Source organism: Physella acuta, unplaced genomic scaffold (genome assembly GCF_028476545.2).
Source record: "Physella acuta isolate Inbredline_101_S28 unplaced genomic scaffold, ASM2847654v3 ptg000950l, whole genome shotgun sequence".
NCBI lineage: Eukaryota > Metazoa > Mollusca > Gastropoda > Physidae > Physella > Physella acuta.
The window spans coordinates 5,775-29,303 of NW_026732467.1; the positions used below are offsets into that span (position 1 = coordinate 5,775).

A 23,529-nucleotide genomic window follows, 5' to 3' on the forward strand; every position below is an offset into this window, starting at 1 on the left:
ATAATGTACTTAGGTATATTTTGAAAATATAGTTGCATAGTTTTTATATATCCTTAAAAATATATTATATTAAATGTAACAAAATAAACATGGTTTATACAATATTCGAACCACATTGCTTTAGCATTTGAATTATCCAATAAAAATTTGAACATCTATAATTCTCTTCTTGGAGACGCTATAAAACATGCTGTAAGCGTGCTCCGTACCACCCCACCCCTACATGGTCAGGTGAGCTTTGGTTCACGCTAAAGGTTTACAATCGTAGGGCCGGGTTTAGTGACGGTTACTAGGGGCAGGCAGATAATTTAGTTTGAAACGATTTTAAACTTAGGGGAGGTAACTTAGAGGAGGCTGCTTTCACGGGGGTGGGGGGGGGGGGGGGGGTGGGTTGTGGGTTTAGGGTAGGGGTTGGCGGAAAGGAGGGTGGGGGTAGTATCGTCCTTAACGACCTACTGACAGTGTTTTAAAGCAAATATTTTCGGTGGCAGCATTGGTACATTTGGAATTCACAAATTATGAATTACTGAAAAGTAGAAAATAAAACAACTAAATAGCGGCGTATGTATGTTTCACATGCATAATCAGTGTGTAAACATGAAAAAAAAATTAACACAAATTTATGTATGGTATTAAAATACAATTTTTGGTATTTAGACTTCTCATAATTTTCTTTTTAAGTACTGTGTCACAAAAATAATGAATTAAAATAAACAAGCCGGCCCGCGGCATAACATACGCCGCTATTTAGTTGTTTTTAATTTTCAATAATTCATAATTTGTGAATTCGACAGTACCAACGCTGACACTGAAAATATTTCTTTAAAACACTATAAGTAGCTCGTTAAGGACCATAACCCCCCCCCCCCCCTTACGTTTAAAATCGTTGGCTCTGCTTGTAAACATTTAGAGTGAACACAGCTCACTAAAACCATGTAGGGGTGGGGAGGTAGGGAGAGCATTTGCAGCTTGTTTTCTAACGGCTCGAAGAGGAGAATTATATATATAGATGTTTTGACTGGAAAAAAATGTCTTTACAAAGGTTACCGGTAATAAAAAATAATATATTTAAAACAGCAAAAAAATCAGCATTGTTTTAACTTTGTGAAATAGTAAAAAAAGCTGTGAAAGTATTAAAAAAATATACATTTTGAAAACAGAAGGAATAAAATCTGAAATAAATTCAAAGAACTTTAATTAAATGTTGTTTTACAACTTTAAAGTTGGTAATGTTCAAGGAAAATATAAGCTGTTGGATCCACAACACTTTGTATAAGATGTCACTGACAATTAAAAAACATGAAAGGGAATAATTGCATGGAATAAATAACATTTTTAGGAAATAGGATTATGTACCTTGGATAAAAGCAGGGGAAGTAAAAATATTGATGACATAACAATGGATATCTAGGATATAAGCACCTTATAAGGTGGGGCAGGCGCAGCTCCACAGGTTTTTTAAACTGGATGCCGTGGGGGCCGCACATTACTAGAGGACTCAGCAATGTTTCACCTGCAACAGAAAATGTTTTCTTTCTTGTTAAGGGATTATATTATACAACACAAAGAAATATTAATATAAGGGGTGGCGGTCAATGAAAACATAATATGTACAGGGTCGTTAGGGAGTTTTAAAATATGCTTGTGGTAAATAATACTATATAGGCCTAATAATAAAATTATATTTCCTTCTGACACTATCTCAGGATTTTTGTATGAAAAATTATCTCATGTTAGGAAAATGATGTAGTGATGTCCTGACGTCGTATACCTAATTTCATCTCCATCGGTCAAGTATTATGCAAATTATGACATGTGTACAAAAACTCTAATTTGAATGTTGGAAATGCAAAGCAATAAAATATGAAACTTCAAGCAATAGTGCAAAACAATCCTAAAATTCGTGTTTTTACTTAGAATTTTTTTTTGTCAAAATACATGTGAATTATTAAACTAAATCCCTTTTCGAAACAAAGGTCCATGGGGCAAGCGAAATAGAGTTCACCTGTTTTCTGTGACCCCAGCATACAATTTAGAAAGGGATAGTGTGGACAGCCATCTTTACTTCCCTAACATGAGTTTGGTACCCATCGGAGATGGGTAGACTCAAGGAGGTTCTACTGGAAAGAGCCAGGATTTGAACTCGAGACTTTCGGGGCAGCAGACTAGCGCTCCCCCGCTAGGCCATGCTGTCCCATATGTGATCAGACCTCTTCTCTAATAAGTTATGTCCCTTCCTCTGAAAGCTGGAGTTACCTACCTTTCTCAGTCTCAAGTGGAGGGAGTAGGCTATTGTCTCTGCACACTTTAAAATAAATTTCTTGATCTTTATTCTCTTCTATAGCACCTTCAGGTATTAAAATACTGACACCAGTCTCTGTGGAACAAATAGAATTTTTTTGTTTGTATTTTTTTTTCAATTAATAAAAAATATCAATAGATTAAATGACACCACATACACACTATTGCAGTGGTCTTTCTACCATACACATATTGAAAAAAGGCCATTATGTAGGTATTCAGAAGCCTTCTTCCTTGTGTCCATTATTATTTATCTTACATTTATTTACTGATTCTTACATTTGATTTATTGAAAACAAAAGCCTAATGTAGATTTTAAAAAGAACCAGAAGTGGTTGAGCGAAACAAACATACCCTCACCCTCATTAGAGAACAACTAATCCAATGTGAAAACATTGAGCCACATAAACTTACCCTCACCCTCATTAGAGAACAACTTATCCAATGTGAAAACAGAAACTTACCCTGTTGTCTCCAGCAGGGCCAGGCTGGTGATGATGTTGTGGGCTGTTGTTGACCACAGGTACACCAGGCCTGCTCCCCTGAAAGTTGTCCCGACCCTCATAGTTCTCTCTGGTCAAGCCAAATTCATTGTAACCACCAGGGTAAGGTTGTTCTGGGGAAGGAATATTATTTTAAACAATTATGTACAAATCTGGTGCTGTTCTAAGATAATAAATGTCTAAGGCAGATTCTGAAACTGAGAGGGAAGGTATATTATTTTAAACAATTATGTACAAATCTGTAGCTGTTCTAAGATAATAAATGTCTAAGGCAGATTCTGAAACTGAGGGGAAGGTATATTATTTTAAACAATTATGTACAAATCTGTAGCTATTCTAAGATAATAAATGTCTAAGGCAGATTCTAAAATTGAGGGGGGGGGGGGGGGGAAGGACAAAGTGCCTAATATAGGGTGACCAGAAAAAAGCACAACTGAAAAAAGCGAACACAGAGAAAAAGCGCAAAACTCTTTCATCCGCGTCATCAAACATGCATTCGTCATCTCTCACACCAACATTCATTCGCACCAAAATAACAATTATGTATTTAATATTATTTCACATCATGACGCACATACCTACCCCCCCCCCTACCCACCTAAAAAGTATCGGCCAATTTCATTAGTTTCGTACACTGCACTAGACATCTTTTTTTTAAATGAAAATTTATTGGCATCATTGACATATGTTAGATATATGTTACATTTTGCGACATCCTTAATTAGTGCTAATTGGGCTTGTATGAAAACTAACTTCAAACTAACTCAATTACATGCTATTTATTTTAACATTACACAGTGAGCGTCAACCAACTGTTGAGATGTGAGGACAGGGTCGACAATAAACCAACACGAAGTCAGTATATAATTAACTGTTGGAGAATGGACCCCCCTAACTTTCCTAACCCCACCATTTATTATACCCTACCTAACCTCTAAATTTCCTGCGCTATATGTCACTTCCCTCCAGTTTGAAATTCGAGTTTTGTAACACTGTTACTAAGCTAGCAAAATGGAAATGTGCATAATCTATATCATCTACACAAACACCCAACCACCTACCTAAACTACCCAGCCACACATCTACCCACATATCCACCTAACAACCAACCCACCCACTTACCCACCTACCCATATATATATATATATATATATATATATATATATATATATATATATATATATATATATATATATATATATATATATATATATATAAACTGGGGCTATGTGTCCCACAACTATGAAGTGAGAGGGTCTACACTACCATTATATTCTGTCTAGCCATTCAGTAGTTCATCCCAAAGCAAGACGACATCAAGGTATACAAAAGAATCGACAGGATGACATTATTTAATTTTACTATTTATTGCATTACAATATTGAACAAACAATACTAAGACTGGACTACATTACGACATCAACCTAACAATGGCGGAACTAGAAAAAAAGGCCCCCCCCCCCCCCGCAAAAAAGTTTTCTGGGCCCTATATATATATATATATATATATATATATATATATATATATATATATATATATATATATATATATATATATGTATTACAAACATAGAATACTCATTTTGGACTTGTTTGAATTTTGAAAAAAAAAATTACATTTTTTAAAATTAAATTAAAACCAATTACCACAACATGCCATGTGTGTGAGTGCTATTAGTCTGTTTCGAAAATCTCTGTTTCGATATATATCTGCCACAACGCTTCCTAAATGCATTACGGTCAAAAATTTTTGAAGCATGAAAGCTTTGCATGTGTTTCTCGTGTTATGTTTATTTTTATGGTTTTTTTATATTTATATTATTAGTTTTAAATACAAATTTCCTTTTTATACTATGTCATTCTTTATAATGTTATTTTAAAAAAAATTAATTAGGATAATAATAAAAATAATTAAGAGAAGCAATTGCTTTTTATTTTGTTTAATGCAAATCTATTAACATGTTTTTAAGTGCACAGATATTTGACTATTAAAAAAGGGAAATAAGTCATGGAAGAGGTTTCAACGTTTGCCTATCTTTCACACTACAACTCATGTATATTTTTTTTTCTTTTACACAACAGCTTGTGTTAGCTACTATAGATCATCAATACTGTAGTTTCACTGTAGTTCCACCCCAACACTCTAACACAACAAGAGTACTTTTTAACTTCTTTCCCAGACAACAACGAACCTACACTAAAACGACACATTCTTGCAAACAGCGTAACTATTCAATGCGTCATTAACTTTTGCACTAATATTCGTTCACATCAATTCTCCTTGTTTAAACACACATCAAAACTATATATATATATATATATATATATATATATATATATATATATATATATATATATATATATATATATATATATATGAACATGAGGTAATTAGGGCAAGCAGTTAGGCAGGCAGATAGGTATGTAGGTAGGTTGGTAGGTAGGGAGATAGGTAGGTAGGTGTGTCATGATGAAATAATATTAAATACATCATTGTTATGATGTGTTTTACAAGTGTATTTTGGTGCGAATGAATATTGGTGCGAGAGATGTGATGACTGCGATATCAAGGATAGTTTTATGTTTATTTATACGAGAATAGTAGTTGAATAATTATTGACCAAGAAAATAACAGGCATTGTGTAAAGCGATTATTGCCTGTATCGTGGTGATGGGAATGCACATGGTAGTGGTTTGCTTTAAATGGTAGTAGATCACGTGATCAAACACGATACTCTCACAGCAGCCCTAACAGTCATGTATGAATGTGTCAGCTAGTCCATATAGGTCTTTGTGCTAAATTTCTCTTTTGCCCATTTTTCGAAGTTTTTTTCTGGTTGCGCTTTATTATGTGTGCGTTTTTTCCGTGTGCAACTTTTTCCGTTTGCGCTTTTTTCTGTCTTCGCTTTTTTCAGTTTGCGCTTTTTTCCATTGCGCTTCTTTCTGGGAACCCTAATATAGACATATGGAGATGGACAAGATAGGAGCCTTTGACAGTACAAATAAGAAGGAAGTCATTACAATTACTTGTATACTGTGAATCAACAACTCAATAAAAACTGATGATTATAAACTTTCCCTATCTTTAGTCCAAGTTGTCATGGGTTCAGAGATATCTCAAAAGATCTAGATACACCAACCTGTGTTTTAATGTTCAACCACACATGAGCAGCCACACCATCCTAAAAGGCTATCAAGCCTCAAAATTACACTGAACTGTATCCCCACAATAAACACAACTACAACAGTTGATGAAGCCAGTTCATACCTGGATAGACTCTGTGCATTACCCTCTCACTGGGGTTCAAGGTTGCTTAAGGATCTATATGAGCCCTGCTGTCCATGTAGCGTGATGGTGATTAGATATGATCAGAGTAGTAGGAAGGGTAGTAGCGGTCCTCAGGGTGCATCTGGAAGTCTGTGGATGTACAAGGGTTAATTTAATCTTAGGAAGTCTGTGGACATACAAGGGTTAATTTAATCTTAGGAAGTCTGTGGACATACAAGGGTTAATTAAATCTTAGGAAGTCTGTGGACATACAAGGGTTAATTTATTCTTAGGAAGTCTGTGGACATACAAGGGTTAATTTATTCTTAGGAAGTCTGTGGACATACAAGGGTTAATTTAATATTAGGAAGTCTGAGGACGTACAAGGGTTAATTTAATATTAGGTAGAATCAGTTGTTTTATATATAAATATATACTAGCGTCCCCGCGCATTGCAGCGGTAATAGAAGAAAGTCCGACAAAATATATAAGATGGGTTTCATCCATGCATTACCAATCCTATATTATTAGACGAGTGACCTTTTTTTCTAAAAGAAGTTATTTAAATGTAAACAAAGCCTCCGCCTGAATCATAAATATCAGGACATGGGTTTACCTACACTAACGCATGAAAACCTTGAGTGTACATTAATCACTCACAGAAATAATGAGCTAGAACACACTTCGGCAACCGCCCATGTGTCAGGGACATAGAGGGGCGCTCTCTGGAGCCACCCCGATTACACTACCACATAGGCGCCGCGTAAAGCCCCTGGCTTCTTAAAACTAATAGGCGCCAAATAGCATCCTGTTAACAATGATAAAGATTTCGCCTTCGCTAAAGTGACACGAATGAAGAGGATTTTTTCTTTATCACGTAAAAATATTATTTGGCATCTTTTAAACATCAGTGTGACTGATGCAATATGTTAGCATTACTAATGGTCTATTATTGGATGCTAAATCTTAATTTCTGATTGGATTGTCTAAAAATATATGCTAATTGCATCATTTGCAAAGTGAAGAAACTTGAATTTTTTTACCTCCCCAGGAATATTTTCAACATCTTCCTAAAGTTTTATGGCGATCGTGTGAACGGTGTCACTGTAATTCACTTTTATTATTTATATATGTTACGGTCAAAGCCCAAAATCGGCCAATGTGCGGATTGGCCAGCCAATGCGTGCATTGGCCAACATCGCCTCCCATTGACCAGTCAAAGTCCTAAGCCTTGCTTGATTTCGGCCTTTGGCCGGCCAATCCGCAGACTGGCCATGGTGGACCGGCCAAAGCCTGAATTAGAAGATCATCTGGCTAGGGACGACCGGCCAAAGTCCGAATTAGAAAATCATGAGCAGATTTGTGGGGTTTTTTTATACCGTAAGGATCATGAAATTAAGTCTTTATTGACTATTCATTAAAGTAAATGACAGGAACATTCAAATATTTTATTGTACTATAGTCTCAATTAATAGTATCACTTGTTACAACAAGTTGAACTTTTATGGCATTTAGAATTACATAATAGCTTGTTATTTCTACAGTTGCAGCTATTTTTTTTGTGCACTTGGTTGTGCAATTGCAGCAAGTGTAGCCTTGGCCGCCGGTCAATGATTATGAAGATGCGATGGTTCGTGGTGATTTTTCCTCAGTGCCAACTGACGATAATAAGAGCAGTTTTTCGTGAAGAATTGAAAACACACTTCTAGCATAGTTGTTTTAGAACACCATGTTCCGTTCCTAAATAGTAGAAAGCGCCCTCGACGCTCATGACAACTGCAATGACGCTTCGGGGATCACCGCGACCTCTGTCAACATCTGGTATACGGATGCGTACATTGTCATCCACTTCAGCTTTTTTAAATTTTGTATTTGATGTTTTAAGCATCTTAGCACCTTCAGTTTGCAAGCTAGTATGAGCCGCTGGCCTGTTGTCCATGATGTCTTGTTTATTGTTACACAATCTGCAGGTAATATTTCCTCCGTACCCTTCGTCTGCTTCATTGGGTATTCCGCAAATAGCATGGACATCGTTGTCGCAGGATCCACAAGAATGTGCTGAACTACAATGTTTTTCACAAACTATACAGAATCTGTTGGCCACATTATTGCCACGGCAGCAGATGTGTTAGCTGAGAATGTCGTTGCATTTATGGTAAACTCCATTTCTTGTTCAATGTTCTCAAGATCTTCTTAAGTAGCTAACTTATCGAGAGCCTCTCTTGGTAGATTTGAAGTGCTAAGTCCCACTTTTGCCTTGCATCCAAACAAGGCTTCGTATGGCAATTGTTGGATTCCTTGATGAAAATTACGGTTTTTCATAAGACTCTCAGCCCAATGAGCTGATTCATCTGTCTGCATCCATGTCATCATCATGTTTGAACATCTTAGTTGGCACGTTCTACTGAACATTGGCTTTGGCTATGCCTGGTTTTCTGTGAACTAGTTTAAGAACAGGCCACATGTTCTTTAGTTCAAAATTAACTTGATTCACAAATTCTTTTCCATTAGGATTTGGATTATTTTTTTTGGCAGCCATCTGGTATGTCTGTCTCTTGATCTGACGGTCCTTTTGGTCCATGTCGCATTGCATATGGAATGCTATACAATCAAGAGCCAAACAATATGTTACTCACAATGAATCCGAACCCAGAATAATGAAAACGCGATCACATTTTAGTCTAGATAGAACATTGGCCAGGACATCTCGGCCAGTGCGCGCATTGGCCGGCCAATGTACAAAATACGCTGTCCAGTTTAAGAGCTTCGGACTTTGGCCAGTAGGCCCTGGCCAGTGCGCGCATTGGCCGGCCAATGTACGAAAATACGCTCTTAGTGCTAAGTTCTTCGGGCTTTGGTTAAGAGAGCCGGCCAATGCGCACATTGGCCGTCCAATCCAGGGTTCGGCCGCACTTCGGGCTTTGACCGTAACATATATACCATATAGGTAGAAAAATCCCACCACCCCGTGGCGCCGCCCGTGCGAAATTAAAACAAAACAAGATTTTTTTTTACAGAAACCTCACCTGAAGTGTTATAATTAACTCCCCAAAGTTTGATGGCGATCGGATTGAAGGTGTTGAAACAAAATCGTACTTTTATTTTTTAATATACCGTATATAGAGAAAAATTGAACCCTCCCGGGGCGCTGCCCATGGGAAATCAAAAGAGTTTTTTTTGCATAAACCTCCCCTGGGGTGTTCTGATCAACTCCCCATAGTTTCATGGCGATGGGATGAACTGTGTCAAACTTCAATCGACATTTATTTTTTATATACCGTACATAGAGAAAAAAATAATCGCGCTCTACACTACCACATAGGCGCCGCGCAATTCCCCTGGCTTCTTAAAACTAATAGGCGCCATTGTGACAAATAGCATCCTGTTAAACAATGATAGAGATTTCGTCTTTCGCTAAAGTGACACGAATGAACTGTGTCAAACTTCAATCAACATTTATTTTTTATATACTGTATATAGAGAAAAAACAAATCGTGCCCTACCGGCGCACCACCACTGCGAATTTGAAATATTTTTTTTCTGCAGAAACCTCCCCAGGAATATTCTCAACAACTTCCCAAAGTTTCACGGCTATGTGATGAGAGGTGTAGTAATGCATAAAAGACAGACACACACACATTGCTTTTTATGTATTTTTATGTGTAGAGCTGTAAAATAGTATGTAGGTAGAGAACAATTTTTGTTTTCAGACAGACTGTTAATCACAAATTTATTTAAAGATGTTAATTGATTGATTTATTCATTGGTAGATTAACCACATTAATTATAAAAGTTTCAAACAATTGCTTTACTTTGAGGGAATAGTGACGACACATGATTTGCTTACTTTTTAAATCAAAAATGGCGGCTTCCAACCATTGAAGATTGTGTTCCCATTCCAATGTTTAACGCGTTCTAAAGCTAATTTTCTATCGGCTATAACTTTAGCAATACGTCCGTTTACTGTTTTTATAATGTTTCAACACTATTATCAATGTTTTAACAGTTTTTTTTTATTTTATTGTACAATACATTTCTCTAGTGAGAGAAAGGTAATTAGTAGGGCGTCCGGTCATAACCGCATTGAACAATCTCTCTTTTTAAAATCTTTATTATTTAAAACCAGTAATTCATAATAAATACTGTACTTTATAAATGTTTTTGTTTTAAATTATGATTTTCATCATCATTAATATTTCTTGATATTAACCTCAATTGCAGTCTTTATGAAAACTCGCCATTTATCGAAGAATGCCAAACCTCACTGTTGGAGTCGAGTTATTAAAAATACCCGATACAGATATTCTAGTGTAGTCGTATTATATGTTTCAATTAGAAAATTACCGCCATTATGACAATCTTAAAACCGAAATCAAACACACGATTCTAATGAGTTTATCTCGCGAACATGTCCCATACGGTGCTGTCACATTTTAAATAAGTTTACGTATTCAACACATTCTAATTGTCTTACTATTAGCTTTAAGTCTCCATTAAATAAACAATTATTATTATAATAACGGTTTTATGGCATTCACTACATCTGTTTACGAGTTATCGTACATGTCAAATCTTTATTTAATTTAATTATTTGTAATAATTAGGCCTATGACATTAGTAAATAATAAACAAAAGGCGCAGCAATTGAAATTTAGGGCTAATGGCGGGGGACGGGGACGTTTAGGACAATACTAATTAATAAGGCATTATAAGGCAGTGAATTTAGAATGACATGAAAAAGCCATGATAATTATTATTCATAATAATTTGGGATACAATTTTTACATTTAATATTAAAAAGTAACAAAAAACAAATAACAACAAACAATACGGATTTAAATAACAGCATATTGCCAATATGTTCTTATAAGGGTTAGGGTTAGATAAGCAGATAGACAGGGAAGCTTTAACTCCTTCTGATGTGGTACAACTTAACACTTAGCTTAATTAACTTTTACAAGGATTTAAGGTTGTTCTATTGATTTGTTGTACCAAAATATCAATAGTGCACTGTTAAAACTAGATGAAATACTTATACATTGATCAAGTTATCTATTAAAAACAATAAGCAAGAAGCTTAGGCTTGCATTAACTATTGTCAAGCATTTCACACATATATTCAAAATTTGAATGTCATGTGATACACAAGCTAATAAAAATAATTATGCACGCATGCGCAGGACAATGAATTTAAAAATAAATTTGATTGGGCGGCTAAAAATAGCAAAGTACGAGTAGCCTTCTGATGGCTATTTGTAGTAAAGTACCAATTTAGTACTTTCTTCAATTTTAATATTTAAAAAAAAACATAGACTTTCAGTCTGCATATTGACCTATAGCCTATAGAACAGCACCCCTCACTTTAATTTGACTTGATTATTTCTAATTATCCTTCATCAAATTTTAATTTTACTTTCATATTTCTAATGCCCACACTCTCTAGCACTAATGTTAGGCATTTTGGTAAAAATGTTTCTATTTAACACAGAATGATAAAATTTACACAGAATCAAGAAGAGAGTCTGCCATTTAATAAACTACAAAAATTATCATTCTAGGCCCAGTAGTTTTTTTTATATGAATTTTTAAAGCGTTAGGTAAAACAGCTTATATGTTAATGTAAAGTGGCAAAATATTTAGTGTCCTTCTTTGGGTTTGTATAACATTGTTGTTATTAAACATATAATGTTAAAATTTTGCATATTGATGCTAGAGAGTGTAGATGATAGAAATATGCAAGTGAAATACAGCTCAATTAAAAGGAAAACAACTAATAATTAACTTAATAAAGCCCAATTAAGGCGTGCGGCGCCGTTCTACAATGATTGCCACAAGTCACTTTTCATACTGAATATCTATGTTGTCATTGATGATACAAAGATAAAACTTAGCACATAGATGCTTAAGGATGTTGGGAATAGAAATTTACAAGTTAAAAAAATGCTAGAAGAAAAAGACAATCACATATAATAAAGCCTAATTAATATGGGGGTGGCACTGAAATCTTGTATCAATAATACTTGTGTACTGGAATATGATATGGTTAGGATTATGTTGAAGTATCTAAATATTAGTAGCATTAGTTATAGGCTACTTTTAATAAGCAGTCAAGGATGGTTAATCAATAAACAGCCTACAGAAACTAGACAAGATGTGCCGCAACCTAAGGATAGACAGCTGTCTTATTTGCTGATCTGAACCTACTGTTTAAAAATATTACTGCTGCTTAGTTTAAGTTATTTTTAAATAAAATTAAGTCACACTGTTCAAAGTGTTACTGTTTTCTTTTTGACTTTTTAAAAAATGTATCTATTACTGTTGTTTTAGATCACATTGTTAAAGTGAATTGTTAATGTTTCTATTTTATCTTTGACTTAATTTTTTTACTTTCTTCCATTGCCTCTATACTCTATAGTAGTATATTTTAGCTACTATTAAATTTTAAAGATAATATACTATAATCTGAGAAATGACCAATTTAATCTTTTATTTATTTTCTTAATCAATTTTTCCTGAAACTGGGAAATTAAAGTTAAGACATCATCCACAAGTCATTTTAAAACATAATTAACTAATATGGAAGATTATTAATGAATGGGACTATTAATTCCATTGCTTTAAATTTTATTTAATCCATAAAAACATTGTATATAAGCTTGCCACTTCAATAAATACTGTTAAACACTAACTAAACAGTAATAGATCTATCAAATGTGTGATTTTTTTATATTTCATGCCTATTCTATGGAGTATGGGCCGTCATGAAAATTTCAACTCGGCCGTTATTAAAATTGCGTAGATCCACATCACTTCACGCAAAAAGCCATAACTGCTTACAAAGAGCTAAAAAAAAACATAAAACCAACAATTCCATCCATCAAATAGTTTGGCATTACTTATTTACTAGTTTCCTGAACTTATTCTCTTTTTTAAATGCCGAAATTTTGTTCTATCGATAATAGGTAACCTCGCTGCCCCCTATCGCCATGGTACAAAATTGTGTCCGCGGGACCCCCTCAAGATTTCCCAATGCTTTTTAAGCATGTTCCAATGGAAAGAACTCTATGAAACTGTTATTTTTGTTCTTGAGAATGGTTAGGATGCTCGTTACAACTAATGTCTAACTTATTATACTTTATTTTCTTGCTAAAATTAATACTCAATGAAAGAGGTTGGGTACTGCGTTTAAAGAGACTTGCTCCCTAAGATAGCTCGATAAAATTGGTATCGATATGTTAAAATGTAATTAATAGTTTTCCATAGAAGCATAGAATATAAAAACAGCCCACTTCGACGTATCGAATACATTAAATTACCGATTCTCTCGTGATAACTAAGCACTTGGGTGGAAAATGGCCGAAATTACAAAAGTTGGCATGAAAAAGTTCGGATGTGGCCAGATTAAACAAATTGGCTGACATCGAAATGCCTAACTAATGTGTAAAGTTTTATAATTAATAATTAGGCCTAGATCTATATCTCAAATAGCAGCAGTGGTATGCAAGCATAAAGCCAATCACACAATAAATCTGACGTTACACTAGTTGCAATGATAATCTAGGCCTAGGCCTATATAATATAAAATTATAACAAGTTTAACAGTATTAACACATAACTTTAAAAATTCATATAAAAAAAACTATTAGGCCTAGAATGATAAATTTGGTATTTTTATCAATGGGGTAGGGGCCTATACTATAGGTCCTATAGTATAGGATTAATCTGTGTCCATTTTATCATTCTATGATAATTACTAAAATTAGGGGGTGTGGGGAAATTGCGAGACGCGAAAAGCGAAATGGCGAGGCGGGAAAATGCGAGAAGGTAATGCGAGACATACCTGCGGAATTAAGGGTAAATAGCGAGACACTTTTTTGCGAAAAAAGTTTTTTTCTTTTTTTCCATCTTTATTTAAATTATTTTTTTTTGTTTTAAAATAAACAATAATTTAGCCATACCCTTTAACACGAGTGTTGTATGTTGTTATTTTTTATCTAGATACTAAGAAGATAGATAGTTCTATATCTAGATCTATCTTATTAAAAATCCTAACATCGTTGCTGTGCTACTGTCATCGCCCGCTCTTGTTAGCGAGAGGAAAATCCCGTCTCAGTCGGCATTAATTTAAAAATCTAGCCCGCTCATGTTTATACAAACGTGAGCTGTGTCATTGTGAATTGGTATAATCTTGTCAGCAGGAGAGATATTTTGCAACATATATTTATGGATTTTTGTACTTGCAAAAAGTGTAAAAGTATAAAAAATTCTAAAAAGTGCAATTTATTTTTTTATTAAGTAATTTTAATTACAAACAAAATTTACAAACAAAATCTTCTGAAACAGTCCTTAAACACACCTCGTGACACCATCTTTCACACATAGTACACCCAACCCAGTTCATTAGACTCCCATTTATACATTTTTCTTTTGCTACTTCTTCCAATCCACATTCACAACATTTCACATTCTCATCACAGTTGACCTCCTCGTTCATCCCACAAACAACACTGGCACCCATGTTCTCATCATCATCATCCGCACGCTCAACATCTGTTTTCCGTTTTTTATAATTTGTATTTTTTATCATTTCTGTAATTTTGGCTCATTGTTGTCACCAGCAGTTGAGTTTTTTAAAAACATCGATATTTTCCCAAAATCTTGTCTAATTTCGGTCAAAATAGAGTATTTTAATCAATTCCTATTACAATGTATTAAAACAGTTTTCTAAAACGCGAAAAAACGTCTAAAATTCTTTTTCTAACATTGCTTTTTTATAGTGTGACTTCACATCTACCCCCCCCCCCCCTCCCCCTCAACACACATCGTCATAAAATTACAGACCCCCCCCCCCCCTACGAGTGTGACGTCATTTATGGAAGACCCCAAATAACACCACCACCAAAACCAAAAAATTCAGATAAGTTCAACTTGGTTTTAAAAATATTTGAAGTAGGCCCGTAGCTTACGATATAGCACGAGCAACTGATAATATCGGTGACGTCACTTTATTTTGTTGTATCCAAATGATGTAGGCATTTCCTTGTGCTTAGATTTATATGGTAAAAAAAGCTAGAAAAAAATCGTAGGCGGCGGCTACAATACAAAATTTCTATGCAACAATAGAAAATATGTTTGCGGCGGCAGCGGATCCGGGCACGGCGATTTTCAAAGACGGTAAATCAGGCGGCCTCGGCGTTCCACACAAAAGACAGAAGTTGATCTATCATCGGCGGTATTTCCGTCGGTTTCGAACAAGGTGGTATTCTAAGTTGACACAAAAGATGGGGGGAGTTGACAAATCATCAGTATGTCTAGCGACGGAAAAATCGGAAGTTTTAACAATGTAAACGAAACGTCTTTGAAGTCTGGACCAAATACCACTGAAAATCGGGTGCGGTAAATTTTTCGCAGAAATCTTCGCATTTCAACACCACCCAGCGTAAGTATCGGCTTGTGGTAAAATGCGAGACAAAAAAGTCACGTGACCGACCGTTTTCGCGCCCTTCTCGCATTTTCCCGCCTCGCCATTTGGCTTTTCGCGTCTCGCAATTTCCCCACACCCAAAATTAGGCCTACTAAATAATTAGGAAAAATTTCCCAATAGGCCTGTGCCTACTTTAAATAAACAACAGTAGTTAGTTACAGTAGTGTAAAAAAAAAACAACAACAACAAACAAATGTTATACTCAATTTATAGATCTAGTTGTAGGCCTATACACTCGGCCAGATTAACGAGGGTCTAGCAGCACATACTCATACTAACACACTCTAGTCTAACCCCGTACAAAATACAACACTAACGTGATCATTAGAACGAGGGTCTAGGACAGCACATAGTAACACACTCTAACCCCGTACAAAAGACTTACCATCTCTGGCAGGAGACGTAGGACTGGATTCACTGTTGGAGTATTTGGAATCTGGTGGAAGCTGTGCTGCTGTAGGATAAGACTAGAGTTGACACCAATTACTTGTGAAAATAGCTTAAAGGTTAAGTGTTTACACCATTTAGTTGTGAAAATAGCTTGTCGAGAACATTATTTTTTTTTTATCATACTGCTCTACAATTATTTGTAAAAACAGTTAATACAATTTATAAAAATAAATGAAATCTTATTTATTTTAGACTTAAGTGAAAAAAATTCTATACAAAAAATGTATCTTTTTCTTAAATTGTTTATTCTGGTATGAAAGAGCGTACAATTTAAGTTTTTGATGTACGTCTGTTGGATAATAATTTCAGAAAGTATGATGTTGCATATATTAGTATGTAAAAGGTACATTTTATTGTGTTTCAGGTATATTTTTATGATGCATCATATACCTTTTGATTTTTGCTAGAGATGGGAGGTATGTGGCATCCCTGGTGTATTTTTTAAAAGATATTTTGTTGATTGATCACTTTTTAAATTTTTTAATATTGTAGTGAATTTGTTAGGAATCAGTCAATCGTGCTAAGTAGGGCAAGAAGAAAAATTAGTATCTTAATAAATAGTTGTTATTAAAGCATGAAAATTGGATGAACTATTAGGCCAAGCTTGCGGGCAGTAAAAACGTTACAATATGTTGGAGGTGAGTGGTAAGGTGGTATTATGGTAGGTATGTCAAACTGCCGTAAAAAACGCCGTTTTCGCCCAAATATAGTAGCTTTTCACTTCATAGTTTCGATAATAAAATGGGCTCGTATAGTAATAACCTTGGTACCATTAAAAAGTATATTTTAAGCCATCTAATTATGTGTAATTTTTATAGTTGTTGATGATTTTTCAACGGCAGTCAAGTAACGTATTTTGACCCCTCTCTCATTCAACTCGCGGGCTTTTTTTTGACCGTTCAACGTATTTCTTAACGATACCTGTTAAATGTGCAGAATTGAATAGCCTTTAGTGGGATACTAAACAAACAAAAAATGCATAATAGACTAAATATTTTAAATGTTAAAAAGACTAAGAAATTTGAAAGTTACCATGTGATTCTATCATCGTATACATTTTTATATTAGCATTTTCAGAAAGGCGGTCCTTTTTTCTGTTAAACGGGGTTTTCCTTAAAAGACGTCACACTCGTAGGGGGGGGGGGGTATCCGTGATTTTGTGACGGTGTGTGGTGAAAGGGGTGGGGGGTTCAGATGGTGTGACGTCACTTTTTTGCATTATAAAAAAGCAATGTTAGAAAACGAGTTTTAGCCGTCATTTCGCGTTTTAGAAAACGGTTTTAATAAATTATAACAGGAATTGATAAAAAGACAGAGTTCTGACAAGATTTTGGAAAAAATATCGATGTTTTAAGAAAAATTCAACAGCAATTTTGAGGGGGGTTGTAGGCTGAGGTGTGACGTCATTTAGGGGGGGGGAAGTCTGGCTTTTTGTGACGACGTGTGATGGAGGGGGTGGGAAGGTCGGAGGTAAAAATAAATTAAAAAACGTGACGACATTTATGGATGATCCCAAACACTTATTTTGTTTTTCATTTGTGAGCCAGGTCAAAAAGGCCGAGCTCGGCAAAACACACTATAGCGAGCACTAAAATACTGATCGGATATTGATACAATAATCCGTGACATTTATTTCCTTTTAATGCAGTGATACAAGATGTAATGCAATCAAGTTAAGGTATCTGATCTCTCACGTTGAAGTTGAAAAAATCGTAAGAATCGTACAAAGAACCAGTCCCATCATTTATTAAAAAAACTGAGTAGTGAAAAATTACATTTAAGCGTTAATACAATTGGTTTCTTTTCTAAGTGTTAAACGAATTACCTACTCACCGATCCAGTACAAATCCTTGCGGTTTTTGTAGGTAAAAAAGCGCCCCTCCCCACCATCTTGGACAAAGTTGGTAGAGCGGATTTTAAACGTCACTAACTCTTTTTTTTAAATGTTGCTCAATCGTAAATACGCTTAAGTGCAATGGATCTATTTTCCAATTGATAACGGTTATTTACTCATTAAACCAGTGTATATTTTTACGATTTTAGTCTTCGAAAAACCGCCCCCCCCTCCATCTAGGAAAGCTGGAAATGCGTTTTTTTTCCGGTCATTGTTTGTTAAGGGTATTTGTTATACAGTTACAAAATCAAGGTAGAAAACAGTTAAATCAGTATGCAAAGGCTCTCAGGGGTCTCCATAAATGAGGTCACACTCGTAGGGTTGAGGGGGGTCCGTAATTTTGTGATGAGAGGGAGGGGTTAGATGGTGTGACGTCACACTTTTGCATTATAAAAAAAGCAATGTTAGAAAATGAGTTTTAGCCGTTATTTCGAAAATTCAGTAATTGTATGCACCGTAATACACTTTCATATCCAAGCAAAGTAAACTTGGCTGCAGATTACCAACAAAACATGAATATCCTTGCATACCCAGTAAATTTCCAAAAAGTCTACTTTGTTCTAAGTATACAGAGAAATAACAAAGACATCTCCCACTGACAACAAACTCTACTATAACTTCAGGGTAGAGCTGAATGGTAGACAACTCGGGCCACATGCAAGTTGCACTTCACAAGTACACAGCACCAAAAGAAATGCCGTGAGTTGAGGCACTAATATTTGACGCGTGGAACAGTTATACTACAGAATGCTACAATAAAGTTGACATCTGGAGTGCTGACAAGAGTTATCGTACATGAATATAATAAAAGTTAAGTAATAAGCCAACTATCAAATGAAAATCTAGAGGCGTGCTTGAAACTGAAAATAACAAGTTATGAGCCAGAATTAAACAAACTTTCAAAATGCATGCAAGGCCAATGCTTCCATTGATGTAACTAATGTAAATACTTTATCATATGCTGACTAATTTTATTATTTTAGCAGAGGTAGCTAATACTTTAATTTTTTTTGTGCGAAACGTGTGTATTTTTTAATATGAATAAATATTAGGGGCGCCTACTCAATTAAAACTCTGCTTATTAAACTACTGAAAGAAAATAGTATTGTGTGGTAGGGGCGATTACCCAATGAACTCTTCATCACATCCAACAATTCATCCATCCACCCACCCATCACATCCAACAATTCATCCACCCACCCATCCCACAAGGATGAAATATTCCAAATCTGCCCTGGTAATGATTCAGTTTTTTTTTCTCCCCTTGCCTTATCAAGTAGGTACTTAATGCAACTTTAAACTAGCCTAATTATTTTAAGCCCAAACAAGCAGTTACTCTAAATTAAATATTTATCTTATCCAATAAATTTTTTTTTTTTTTGCTTTCATTTTCATCACTATGCACAGGAATACATTTATAGTGGAAGGACAAGTATCAAACACAGGTAGAATACAAAATGCATCATTTATTTATTATGATTTTTTAATAAAGTGATTATGTTTACATTTGAACAAAATTTAAGAGACAAAAAGGTAAAAAATGTAAGCGGTTTCGATAAGCACAAATAGATTAAGCATACATTTATAAAAACACTAGCCGTCCCGGCCCTGCTCTGCATGGCTTCTGTTTTCCTAATTTATCAAAGGGAAGTAAGTGCTAAAGGACTAAATATAAATAATTTTCAGACATAATTAGAAGTTTTGTAAAGATGATAATTTTTTAAAATTGTGTTTAATGAACATGCCGACAATTATTACTATCAGTTTGAAAAATGAAAATTATTTCCCAACACTTTCAATAGTAATTTTTTAACTCATAAATTTAGACTATGAGCACAATAATAATCTAACACTTATCCATCGAAGTACAACGACAAACTTATTACATGTTACATACAGAATTGAGCTTTATATATTAGATATTAGAATTGAACAACAGTTACTAATAAATATAGAAGAATAAAAATATAGATTAAAATAAAATATTTCCAGGACACATAATAATTGTTATTAATAAAAAAAAACAAAAAAAAAAAAACAGATTGATACTAGGTAAAAAAATGTAATATCAATATCGGGTCAACTTTTTTGATTTTACAACTAACAGGTGTATAATTTTAAAAAGTGTTACTTTTCAAAGACACAACATTTAAAGAAGTACGGGGAAAAACAAACATAATTAATCAATGTACAACATGAAGATTGGAATTGCTAAGGATTTATGATAAGTAAGTAGGGCTGGATCCTTAAAATAAACTTAAAAACAATTTAACTTAAGTCTTATTAAATAGCATAGAAATACACTTATGTGAATTAAGAAGATTCAAATACTATTCGCCCCTTACAGTATCATTTAAATTAAGGCAAGCAGCCTCAACATGATTTGAGGAATCACCCACACAGCAACTAAAGGCAATCCACGGAATTTCGGGAATGGAATTTAAAAATGGAATGTTTATTTTGGTTTTTAAAAACATATTTTGTTATGTCGAGTGGCTAATATCACTGGGCAACATGGGTTTACTAAAATCTTGACTAGTAAAATGCTTATAAAACAAAACAAACAGTTGAAAAACTGTCCATTATATATAACTATATACATGAAATGGAATATAGTAGCTTTACAAACATCTTTCTTTAAAAATGTAAATACAAATATATGAAGGTGGAATGGAATCATAAAAGTACTTATTCATGTACCATACAGAAGTTGCACTTGGATGTCCCATGCTTACAAACATGAGTTGCAGTAGATCATAACAGCATGAGGTATGGTATCAGGTTTAAAAGAAAAAAAAATGTAGCAACTACTATGTATTTAATAAAATCACACAAAAATGAAATAATGTAAATATAAAAAATACACACAAAACAGGAACAAAAGTCTGAAGCAAAAGCACCACAAGAGTGAAATTAGTTAACTAGCATACAGGCCTATTAAAAAACATTCTTTTTTTTACTATAATTTATAAATATCTTAAGTTTCACACCTATTGCTGCAATCTTGATCAATTTTTATATTTTATAAATATTTGAAAAGACCAACAAAAACATAAGAATAATTATGCTTACTTAAGCCTTAAAATTCAGAAAGTAGAAATAGTTAAAAATAAAAATAGTAAATAAATTAAAATGTATTATAACAACACGGCCCTAATTATTTTTAATAAAAGTATTATTTTGAGGATTAAAAAAAAAATCGGGTGAGAGAGGCAATTTCTTATGGATTTTTAAACTGTTAAAAAAAAGCAAATAAAAATAAAAGAACTTTTTAAAAGAAAGCACAAAAGTATATATGCTTTTACCCAAAGCCTAAGATAGGGTGGTAGTAGAGATTGGAACTTGATCTATTGAGATGGTCTGAGGTAGCTGTCTTGGCTGGCCAGTGTTGGCAGGAGCTTGGGTGGTTGTCAGCCTAATGAGCCTAATGACAAAAATAAAGTACTCATTAATTTTCAAAAATACATAGAAAAAGAAATTGTACTGAAATAAATAGAATTAGTAGCAGCTTAAAGCTAATCTTTTACAGCCTGCATATTTTTTTAGTATTTGAAAGTAGGTTGTTGCTTGTAGTTTTTAAACTCCATTAATTTCAAATAAAATTATTCCACAAAAAAAAAAAAAAAACAGGATTTTTTCCCCAACACTTCGATAACCATTTTGTGTCTCTAGCTTAATGGACACCAGTGAGTTGACAAGATTCCTTCCATAATGTTGTTGACATGGAATAAAAATGTGATTTTTAGATTTAGAACCTTACTTAAGCCTAAAATTAATTTAGAAATTTTATATTTTTAAAATAAATGCCAAAAAAGTTGCAAATCCAGAGAACTTGAAAATAATTTGTTGAGTTTAAGGCTACATTTCTATCTATTTTCATCAAGCCTAAGTTATAACCGGATGTTTCACTTTTGTAAGACAAATATATTGATTGGCTGTACAGTAACTTAGTGATGGATAAGTATTTGTTTACAAAACTTTGCAGATCAAGTTTTTAAATAACAATGCAAATTTAAAACCGCCATGACCTAGTTTTCTATTTTTAGCTTACAATGTATACAATAAAATTTATGGCGGCCTATCCAATAGCAGGATGCCACTGTTTATGTCGCCATTACACGTGAAAACCAAATTGTTTTTGCTTTTTTTTTAAATTTTTATTTAGTTACCGAAAATATTAAAAACATCAAATACATCCAATCTTTAGTAAAGTCCGAAAAAAACCAGACAGGCAGGATTTTATAACCATATTAATTGTAACTACGCTGTGCATGATTTTTAAATTAATTTATGGACCTCTCAAATACCTTTGAGACTTTTCTCGCTGGTGTCCATTAGGAGTTAAGATATGGCCTTTTAAAAATTTGTGGGCGTGGCAAAAAAAGCTTAGACCTACATAATTTAAGCCAATGTTAAACAAGAAAAAAAATATGGCAGAGGTGGTTTTTTCATTGCATCATCATGGATTCACATTTTTGAAAAATTAAAAAAAAATTATAATTTTATTGCATCAGCTGGGACTCGCATTTTTTGAAAAACTAAAAAATTATAATCAAGCTTAAAGCCTAAGTTATACTGGACTGGATGTGTCAGGATCTTGCCTTGGGGCGACAGAACACGGGAGCCGGTTGGCCGAAAAGTCTACGATGATGGGGTCAAAACTGACCTCGACTGACCGGCGCCTTATATGAGCTATAAATCGAAAAAAAATGTCCACGGAAGAACCTCTTCATAACTCCTGAGGTCGTAGACCGACCCTCGGGCGAATTAATTAAGCATTCAAATTCTCAATGTTTTCGAAAGCCTAAGCAAAGCTGGGCAGCATGCCTAGTATAATAGAAATGCAAAAACATATTACTGCACAAGTCCTTATTGTAAAAATGTAATGAACGATATTACTTAAGTAGATGAAGCAGAATAGACCTACGACATGATAAATGAAAGAAGCGACTGTTTCTCAGCACCCCCCTCTTGTACCTGATATCAGTGTATATATCAGGAGGCCATAATAAAATTATAAAATTTGATAAAATTGTAATTTTGTCTAATAAAATAGAAACATTTTAATATATAAAAAACCATGTGCACACTTCTCTCTCTCTCTTTCCCTCTCTCTCTGTCCGCAAAATATTTTCACAGGTTATCAGATCAGAATCTTCAGCGATATATGGAAACTTGATGATACAGTCTTTTGTTGAAAATAATATGGTAGATATACATTTAAAATAAACAATTTTTCGATTGCATAATTAAAAATGATTTTCTACATTTGAATATGCCTTTATTTTTATTTTTCTTCTTTTTTAATATTTTGTTTATATATTTAAAACATCTAACATATTATTTTCAACAAAATTCCACATCAAATTTTCCATATAACGCTGATGATACTGATATCATACCCTGTGAAAATATTTTGCTGACAGAGAGAGAGAGAGAGAGAGAGAGAGAGAGAGAGAGAGAGAGAGAGAGAGAGAGAGAGAAAGAGAATTTTGCGCATGGGCTTTATATATTAGGATTTTATATGAATAAATATTTTTTTATATTTAAATCTATTTATTTTAAATAAATACAAATTATTTACCTAATACTAATCAAATACCAAATATTGAAGTAAAATTTTTAGTGG

The 23,529-nt window shown here is 34.0% G+C and overlaps 1 protein-coding gene across 1 annotated transcript in view; it reads right to left on the reverse strand.

The window, feature by feature from the left end:
* Window positions 1-924: 924 nt before the first annotated feature.
* The window catches only part of LOC131953766 (tight junction protein ZO-1), a 190,528-nt gene continuing 167,923 nt past the window's right edge, over window positions 925-23,529 (reverse strand). The window contains exons 34-35 of the mRNA XM_059317126.1: window positions 2,261-2,377; window positions 925-1,513 (exon numbers count right to left, since the gene is read on the reverse strand). Coding sequence (XP_059173109.1) covers window positions 1,281-1,513; window positions 2,261-2,377 — 350 coding nt within the window. The 3' untranslated portion in view covers window positions 925-1,280. The remainder of the gene's footprint in view (window positions 1,514-2,260; window positions 2,378-23,529) is intronic.